The sequence below is a fragment of the Alligator sinensis genome, unplaced genomic scaffold (assembly GCF_000455745.1).
Source record: "Alligator sinensis unplaced genomic scaffold, ASM45574v1 scaffold342_1, whole genome shotgun sequence".
Classification (NCBI taxonomy): Eukaryota; Metazoa; Chordata; order Crocodylia; family Alligatoridae; genus Alligator; species Alligator sinensis.
Genome location: NW_005842126.1, coordinates 2,062,508 through 2,072,897, shown reverse-complemented (window position 1 = coordinate 2,072,897; position 10,390 = coordinate 2,062,508). Strand labels below are relative to the sequence as shown.

At 41.9% G+C, this 10,390-nt stretch overlaps 1 protein-coding gene across 3 annotated transcripts in view; it reads right to left on the bottom strand.

The window, feature by feature from the left end:
• Positions 1-10,390, bottom strand: part of CDKAL1 (CDK5 regulatory subunit associated protein 1 like 1) — a 463,104-nt gene that overhangs the window by 225,791 nt on the left and 226,923 nt on the right. For all 3 annotated transcript variants that reach the window (XM_025205731.1, XM_006024966.2, XM_025205732.1), the window contains one exon: positions 4,109-4,157. In XM_025205731.1, coding sequence (XP_025061516.1) covers positions 4,109-4,157 — 49 coding nt within the window. The remainder of the gene's footprint in view (positions 1-4,108; positions 4,158-10,390) is intronic.

Below are 10,390 nucleotides of genomic sequence, written 5' to 3'. Positions count from 1 at the left end.
CTCTTTCCTGCCTATGCAGGGGGTCGGACTCAATGATCTATTGAGGTCCCTTCCGACCCTAACATCTATGAATCTATGACTGTCAGCCAGCTCTGGGGACAATGCCAGAGCCAGTTGAAGCCCCAGTGCAGTCCCAGAGCCAGACAACAATTAATTGATTGTTGGGCACCCAAATTCCAACTTGTCAGTGCAGCAGGAGCCCAGGATCATGACCTTGGGCTCACCTGCACTGGCAAGTAAGACATGTTTAGGATCTGATCTCCAATCCCAAAACTGCATGTTCTATACCATGTCGGCATGGCAGGAGAGGTGGCTGTTGGAACTGGAGATCAGATCCCATCACACCTTTAAATGAACATCTGTGAGCAGCCTCAGTTTATGTCATCGCCTCACCAAGCTTCACATTCTCATATACCAGCAGAATAATTCTATGATCAAGTTGTAAATAGGAAAAGAAATATTACTCTTCTGAAAAGTTTCCAACTGAAAGGCTGCTTTTCTACTTACATGGGATATGTCTACATTGACATAAATCCGTCCTTAGACTGGCTCTCTAGTGCTAACCCACCAACCATGGTAACCCCTGACTTGGTTTAACACTGGTTGGCCCTCCAAGCTTCCTGGAGAATCAGATCTTGAGGCAGAGATCCTCTCCGCAGCTAACTCTCTTGCACTGTGTTCTTAACCCAAGGTAGATGATGGAAGCACAATAAGCAGAGGAGTGGCCCTCTGGCACCCCACTTCCTCTCTACTGCCCATAACAGAAGGAGAGACAAGTAAACTCAGTTTGAGTTTCCTGTCGTGCTACAGTGGAGCCCTTTAAGGAATCAGTCTCTTCATTACTTGTCTTTCCTTCTGTGCTTCAGATGTGCAGAGCTGCAAGGTAACTGGAGACAAGGAGGGGACAGCATTTATAGCTTCAAATAGTTGAGAATGCCCCTTGGAGTCATCCCAAATAGAGGTACAGAGCTAGGCATGAAAATACTTCTTTTGTTAGGCAACTTTTGCAAAAACAAAATATTATCATAATCTACATTTGAGGCCCATGTTGACTTAAACATCACCTTAAATGTACATTTCAACTCAATTACCTTAGGTTTTGTGAAGATCAAAAATTTTTATGCTTTGATTTCTCAAAAAAAATCCAAATCTGTGAGCCCCACTACCTTCTGAGTAAATCCCACAGAAGGTGGTTTATCTTTGAGTTCAAGAGCCCAGTTAATCCTTTTATCTGCTTCATAACTAAGCAGCAGCAAGGGAACTTGGTTAGATACCTGAACAGAATCCCAAGGTCATGTTCAGTCTCTCAGTTCTCACTTTTTAAATTTAGTTTTATAGCACCAAATATTATATGATGCTTCAAAGCAGCTATTTTAATGAGAAACAACATCCCAAAAGGGCAATATCAACAAGTATATTTTTTAATGAATTATAATAAAAATATTTTTTGCCTTTGCCAATTTTCTGAACTTCCTTTTAATCTGTCTTTTGTTCAATACTGATAATATAGAAACAGCATAGGTATACCTACATGGCATAATACAGTGCCACATGTAAACACCTGAGTTAGATCTGAAAAAGTCTGCACAGGTACTAGAAGCAGTACAGCTGTGTTAATATAGAACTCCATTTAGGTACTCAGCAAGGCTAATTTGGCCAGGTAGAGGGCCATACGGCACACAGTACCTGAACTAGCTGGCGCAGAGTTAGCTTGTAGTATCTCAGAACAACACTCATTGTGTAGCCCTGCGCATGTTCCTGAAAGCAGCAGTGTCATTTCTCAGAAATAAACACCATAAAGCCCTTATTTGCACAGCAAAGACAAGCTGACCCAAGTGATCATCTTGCCCTAGTTCCCTTTAAAATAACCTCATAATAAGCAGATATGGAGGAGTGGAAGTTCTGTGCACTTAGAAAAATAATGATGCCTTGCCTCCGTCTTCAAAGAGTATTATTTACACAAGCACATGCAACAGCTTGCTAAGATGCAAGTCAAATTCTGGATGACAGCAGCTAAATTTCCTAAAAGGTTACCATGAGCAGCATGGATTCTCCTGGGGCACTGGTTTGACTCATATAATACCACCAATTACCAGAAGATCTTCATAGATAAGTATGTTGCCTCTCTTTTTCAGTCAATTACAGAAAAGAAAGCAGGAACAAACTTTTCTAAAAGACTTATTCTGTACATCTGCCTCACCAATGTAGACCCCATTCTGGCCCTCTCACTGCCACCAAATAGTACAGTAGGTTATTCCATGAAGCAGTTGCACTAATTTGAGTATTACTTTACTGCCCAAGCAAGTTTGGGGGATTCTTGATCTTTAAGGTACAGCTCAAGGTAAATAAGGGAGAAAAAGTGCAGTCATGTTTGAAGAAACCTTGATTGTCTTATGCTATGAGAATCATCTACTTCTAGGGTCCACAAGTGTCAATTAAACTAATGGCAAACTACGATTTCAGTTGGCAGTAGGCCAATGGCCCGTTTTAATTTTTAAAAACAAGTTAAAAGTAATACAATTGTACAATATGAGCCACTTAAATAATGATTTGTAGATACTTTAAACCTCTAAACTGTCAATAGAGGCAACTTCTTTACTTAGCATGGTTTATACAGCTTCGTGCCACGCTCAAAACTTATCAAAAACTCAAGAACAAAAGTTAGAAAGACAACATCTCAGGGACCAGACACTTGTTTACATTAAAAGCAGAGCCACTTTAGCTGAGCCTTGTAATTTAAAGGTGTCTCGGAACAGTAATTTTTACAGCCTGATCAGCAATGGAGACAAAGTCATGTAACCCAGAAAGAACCAGACACACTGATTTATTAAATAACGAATGTTCACTTGTCAGACTGAAGAAACAATGCACTCTTTACAACACTTCCCTGAAAACTACTGCATGCGTGTGTGCACACGTAAAGTGAGAAAAAGGAGCATGGTTACCAAAGAGCCATTAAACCAGCAGATAATTTATCGGCCAGACTGAGGAAAACTAAGGGAAATGAGCCAAAAATTTTAAAAAGGGGAAAACCTAAAAGTTCTAAACTTAGAAGCAGCTGAGGTTATGGCACTAAACAAAGATGTTGAGCCAGAGATTATATACAATACAAAAACAAAGCATTTAATTATATTTAGATAAATAAAAAGATCTTTAAAATGTTGCCCCAGAATTTTCCAACTTTAAGCTGAGGACTGATAAACTTTGTCAAGTTTCATTTATTTTAATAAATTTGCATTCTTGTGTAAAGCACTTAATGAACAAAACTATTTCCATTTAGCAATATGATCAAAGTAAGCAGAGGAGTAGAAAGCATGTGTGTGCAAAGCAGGCTGTATTCGATTTGGATTCAGATTTGGTACGATTCAGGGGGCAGTGATTCAATTCATTAATTTGGATCACCGTCCCAATTCAATTCGGCCGAATCTGAATCTGAAGATTTGAAGTTCACAGCTTTAAATGTTTTTTCTACACATCTCAAGGTACCAGGTGCAGCTTGTGAATGCTGAGATGGTGGGGCAGATGGAGCGTCCCACAGGAGCGTGGAGGGGTCCACTGCTGGGTGCATGGGGGAACTGCCCCCCCCCCCCACATGCCTGCCCAGAGTTGGCCATGGGGGGCCCCAGGTACCCTCCCTAGACCCAGGAGGCACCAGTCACCGAGTAGGGGGCAGGGGTCCCCCGCACACCCCACAGCAGAGCTGGAAGTAGACCAGAAGTGCTTCTGGTCCACTTCCAGGTCCGCCGCCAAGCGTGCTGGGTTCCCGCCCCCCCACGCTCCCATGGGATGCTCCATCTGCCCCACCATCTCAGTGTTCACGAGCCACCTGGTACCTTGAGGTATGTAGAAAAAACATTTAAAGCTGTGTCTATGTCCGAATCACTGAATCTCTCCAAATCGATTCAGAGGGTTCCAATTCGATTCGGAGAAATTACAAGGTCTCTTGATTCAATTCGGATTCAGAGATTTGGCCGCTGAAACGCCACCAAATAGAATCAGTGACTGAAGCTTCACACAGCCCTAGTAGAAAGCACAGCATATAGTGCTGTTACTAGGTAATACTTCCAGCTTTCAGTGTAACAGCAGTCATTTCCATTATAATGCTCACCTTTAATAGTTTCCTCCACAACTTCTACTACACGATCTATTTGTTGAACCTAGAAAAAAAATACCAGAAAACAAATCAATAAACAGGGTGTAAACATTTAAACATATTAAAAGATTCTTGTCTTGCGTTTCATTCAGGTGCAGGTAACGCTTTTGGTTTATTTATTTGCAACATTTCTATGTATTGTTTTGTCCTTGGAAAAGTACAGAGCATTGTTCATGTATCCTGCAACTTATAGTTTCAGTTTCATAGCAGTAAAGAAAATACCTCCTTTGGGGGGAGGGAGGGGGAAGGATTCATAACTTGTTTTAAGCAATTTTAAGTTCTACAACAACTTTATTATACAAGCTATTTTGTAGCTCTAGCAAGCTAAGTTATGACACGTGTAGTCACTATTTGGATAAGAGCTCTATAAAGAAAGCTCAGATCTCCTTCTCATTACTACAGCACTGATGCTATGGCACAATCTTAGGGACTCAATGGTCTACACTGTCTCTTGCCTTGTGTGATGCTCAAGGTTGCTACAAAAATCAAAGCCCTGCCTATCCTCTCCCATTTGGCATGCTCTGAGGATGCCTCTTCCCACTACCACTCAAACAAACCAGAGACAGACCTCAGGCATAACAGCAAGAGTGCATCTCCACAGCAACCTCACTACCTCAACGTTCAGGTTTGGACCCGCAGAAAGAGACAGAACAGGTAGGTGTTAGTTTTCAGTACCAGTCCAGAGAATACCATGAGGGTAGCAGACACATATACTGGGTTGTTTTGAGCAGCGTTCCTCAAGCTGGGGAATGTATATCCCTGGTAGCATGTGAAAAAACTCTACTGGGTAAAGGAGAGAAGGAACAGTGATAGAGGAAATATAAATGGAGGAAAATGAAGGGGAAAGGGGAAAACTTTAAACCACAATCTCTCTTAGGTTACTGGAGACACTACAATGACAAGGTGTTATCTTAGTATCATTGTCCATAATAAAGAACCAAAACAGTACAACAAACATAAAAAAGTATGAAACCTCCAAAAGTTTAAGAACCAACAATTTAGAGATATACATCAAGTCCCTGACACTCAAGCCCATTAAAGACCCTATGATACTTTTCAGAAGCACTCAGTGATGTTGATGGCCTTGAGGGTAATCCAGATGTTTGAACGAATTTCAATTTGAGTGTTAGCGTCGGTATCAAAATTCCCCACGTCAATAAGTGTCCAATAGTTATAGTTACTTGAAAAAAAATTGTAATTTGGTAAAAGGCACTGACTTAAGGACACACACAGTTTTTAGATTTCCTAGTACATACAAAGAATCAGCATTGATATAACCTTAAAACTGCAAATCTATCCAAGGGTATTCAACCTCATACTACTTTAGCAGCTGAGATTTTAAACTGGTAAACAAAAACACCTGCACAATAAGTTATCTGTACAATGCACTGGTTTTCCAAGTGCTCTGATAACACTAGGGCTTGTTCAGTTCTGTTTGAAACCAGATCCAGTGCCCTACACTGAAGTCAAAGGGAGTTTTTCTACCTATTCCGCTGGGAGCTGGATCAGGTTAACATTCACCCCCTTTTTTTTTTTTTTTTTAAAAAAAAAAAAAAAGCTTGGAACTTTTGTTCCAAATCAATCCTTTTCAGACCCTCAACATTCCTCATCTAGAATCCTGCACCTGAATCCAACCCTGAAATGTAAATATTTTAAGTTCAGCTATAAGTTATCCTAACCAAAAAACGGTATTTTTTATTTTACAATGGGAAATTATAAGAAGCATATATACAATATGTAGTTTCGTAAAAATATGCATACATGTACTAAGGAAGTAAATACTGGTAATTTCCAAATTTAAATATGACAAAACATTTTTACCTTGTCTAGGAAAAATATCTATACTATGTCTTTCTTTCCATACTTACACAAAAGAGGAAGCATTGTTAATATCAGATAAAATTATAACCAGAGTCACTCTGCTACACACCTTCAGATTCTTAAGCTTTTAGTTACTCTTTTATCCTTTATTTCCTCCTCCCACTTGAGCATACAATCACGTTCTCTCTACATGTTCTGCTCTGTGGTTGAGACATTTACCTCTCCCCTGGAACAAACTGGATCAGGAGATCAACTACAGCTAAAGAGATACACTCCCTCACAGCCCTCTTCCCTTCCCATTGATGCTCTCTTTAGGCTCCTAGCTGGGCACTGCCCTAATCAGAGGATCCTCCAAGCCTGATGACCAGCTTTACTTAGGATAGCAGTAGCATCTGATCACTTCTACCCAGTCATTGAAGAGGCAGACAGACCTGCATATACATTTTAAAAATTCAATGAGAGCTCTGGAACATTCAGATTAAACATGACAGTAACTAGTTGTATAGGTAGCTCTTGTTCTCGACCCACTCCTAAACTTTGTCAACTACCCACGTCTGGACAAAGGAGTGCACACCTTTGTCAACTACCCATGTCTAAATAAATTTACAGAGCAGCCCACTCTGTGCACTAACTGAGACTGTGGATTCTGTAGGAAAAAACATAATGTGATCACATAATAAAAGTACATGCAAAAGGGTGCTAAATTAAACTGATAGGGATAACCTTAATTCAGTCATTTCCTAATTTTAAGCAGCTGACTTTGTAACCTTGATGCTCTCTTAGTGTATGCATGTGGGGGAGAGGGCGGGAATTAATTTTAAAACCTTAGGCAACTGAACTGAAAAAACCCAATGTATCAGCATATGAAACCCTTCCAATCCTTCACATGAGTCATTGCTGAGGTTTGCAACCACTGCAGAATCCTCATCCCTCTAAACTAACAGAGTACAAGGCTGTTGTCCTCCTTGGGGGACTGCCACTATATAGGAATTATGCCACATACTTTACCAGTAGGTTTCACAGCTATTTGCTGGACAGAAAGACATACTGTGACTGGAATTGTGTGTTCAGTTCCAGTATTAATACAGAGACATGATCCAATTATTATAAGCACTTCTGTCTCTTACCCATTAGCAACATTAAAAGTCTGATTGCAATAGGGTTAAGGGCAAAGATTACTAGCATCCATTCCTATTTGAAGAGAAAGGAGACAAAGGCAAGAAAAACAGAAGTCTGAGCTTCCCAAAAGGGTACTACCCTTGTTCCCTGCTGGCTAAGCCCCAACTTAGACATCTAGTAGGTATCTAATAAATCGGGGTGGGCAGAAAATGACCCACAGGCTGGATTTGGCTTGCTAAAGGATTCTATCCAGCCCATGGCAGATCCCTTGGCCCTGTCCAGCCCAGTCACGGGGGGCATAATTCATGGCCTGTCCTGCTGCCCCCAGGCATGCGGCAGGGCAGGGGCAGCACCACCGCCAGACCTGGCCCCACTGCCTGGACACCCTGGCCCATCCTCCCCACACCCACTGCAGGAGTGGGTGGGGTCTCTATGAAAACCGGCCCAGGATCCGAGCAGGCAGGGCCCACTCAGCCAGGTGGATGGGACAAGGCAGTGGGCAAGGGGAGAGCAATGTCCAAGAGTAGGACAGGTGGCTGGGGCAAGGATCATGGGGTGGGGACAGAGCAGGTCCAGGGCCCAGGGAAGAGCTGCAAACTGCTCTCCGCACATCCCTGTGATGGGCGCCAAAATTCCATGGGCAGGGACATGTAGGGAGCAGATTGCAGCTCTGCCCCAGGTCCCAACTCTACATTGTCACCGCTTTGTGATCACAGCCCCAGCCTGCATGCCCAACCTGCTCCCAGACGCTGCCTCCTACCCATGGCCCCACTGCATTTGTCCAGCCAACTGTATCCTTCCAGCTGGAGTCCTGGGCCTGTCTTCATGGAGACTCCACCTGCCCATCTGGCACCCCTGGATAGGATCAGTTGCCACTCCCCCTTCCCCCACCAGGACCAGGTCAGCACCCACCTTCCACCCATGCCGGGCTGAGTCAGCAACACCCCTCCCCAGCCCACAACAGCTCACCAAAACTCCTTAAGTGGCCCCTCAGCCCAAATAATTGTGCCCCCCACATAATAAATCTTTCTATTTCTGAGTCAGTCTGTCACTAATAAGAGCTATCCTTCTATTTCATAAAAAAAATTACCAATTTATCTTCACTAAGCTACTTTATTGCTTAGTTTCTATACAGATGCCTCATCCCCCTGATAGGTACTAATTTTAAAGAAAAATCTAAGCACAAAAGGATAAAAATGATAATTAAACTAATACAAGTATTTTCAGAGAGAAAGTAAAATGTTATCAAGCAAAAATACAGACTCCCCAAGAAAGAAGTTTACTTTACAATTCTAGTATTGCATTTTCAAGACATGGATCAAAGCAAGCCCTCAATTACCATAGACTTACTGGTAGTTACACATGTACTGCAACTTGCTCATTCTTCCTTTGTCATATCCCGACCTACGTTTTCCAACAGAACTCTGACACAATTTGCCTCTACAAAGTCATTCCAAGGGAGTTATAATTGTTAGGAAGTAACCACAGTCTCAGACAAAACATGGCTTAAAAATAATATAGCTTACATAACTGATGACAAATCAAACTTTTCTTACCCAACAAATGGATGAAACCAACAAAAACACCTGATGGCACGGTTATATTTTCACAACTGCTTCTTTACTGTTTATAGTTTCACAGCAGAATCAGCATCAAGTTGCCAACAAAACAGTTCCTCTCTCTCAGTCTAGTTAAAGCCACTCTTTAAAACTACTGTTTTACTGAAATCAGACACTGATTCTCACCATTTAAAAACATGGAAGTGTCAAAACGTACTATTCTTCATTCTACATCAGACAAAGTAGCACTGTGCCTGAAAGACTTACCATTAAATAACGTTGTAGAGGATGGTGGTGGCAGACACACAAACACACACTTTTCTAGGACCCACCAAGAGAAAAATAGAACGCATAATATGATGGAAATCTAGGGAGAATCCAAACCCACATTCACTCAATGATTTAGGCTTTAGAACAACAGCTTTCTGTGCTTAAATATGATTTGTTAATGGTACTATGGATTGGACACACTGCTAATGTCTTCTTTTTAATTATTACCTTTATTGTGAAGATAATTTCAGTGACTACTTCCAGTGGTATGAGACACTGTGCTAATAATTTAAGCTTTTAATGGAAGCCTGTCAGTTTTAAATATCTACTAACAAGGATTGTCATTATTAGTTACTGATTCATGTATGCAAGTTAAAACTAAAAAAAGAATCTTGATTTTTCAGAAAAAAAAAAACTTACCAGTCCATGAAAAAGTCTTTTTATTTTATCTCAAGGCATCCCAAAAGCAGTATACCAACCTGCAAGCCATATTTTAAAATCTTAGAATATACAGGCACCTTCATTTCTCTTTTCATTAAAATTGTATTTTCGCTTACTATGTCTCTCTATATAAGTATACATAGTACATAGCTGTGAAGCCCTGTAAACATATCTCAGAGAATGGCATGACTGAAGTTTCCTAATTACCTGATTGCCCTTCTCTGTGGAAAAGTGGCACTGGAGAGCTTCTCACCAACTTGTGACAGACAGAGTTACCAATACAGGCAAATAAGATGGATTTTACAACCCCTTGATAGCCTGTCCAACCACAGAGGCCATCTCACAACCACGTCCTATGTACTTAAGGGGAAATGGTTTTAGGGATCACTTTAAATGTTTTGAGAATGAGCAGCAGTATCAGAGAAGCTTTCAAACCATTCAGACAGATAAGCCAGCAAGCACTGAAACTACAGATCATCACAATTCACCACGGCTGCTGAAAGAATTGGCCAGTGTCATAGCTGAGCCGCTGGCACAGCTGTTCGAGCACTCATGGTGCTCTGGCCAGGTCCCTGAGGACCAGAGAAGGGCCAATGTGGCGCCCATTTTCAAGAAAGGGAGAAGAGATGAGCCGGGTAACTTTAGACCAGTCAGTCTTACCTCTATTCCTGGGAAAATGCTAGAGAAAATAATCAAAGAACACATTTGTGCAGGCCCAGCAGGGGAAACGATGCTGAGGGGAAACCAGCACGGGTTTGTCACAGGTAGATCCTGCCTGACAAACCTTGTAGCCTTCTATGACCAGGTCACACACTGCCTGGATGCGGGAGCCAAGGCTGATGCCATCTTCCTGGACTTAAGGAAGGCCTTCGACAGAGTTTCGCACCCTAACCTCACTGGGAGCTAGCTGACTGTGGAGTGGATGCCTACATGGTCAGGTGGGTGGCCAACTGACTTAGGGACCGCACCCAGAGAGTGGTGGTGGATGGTTCCTTCTCAGCCTGGAGGGAGGTGGGCAGTGGGGTCC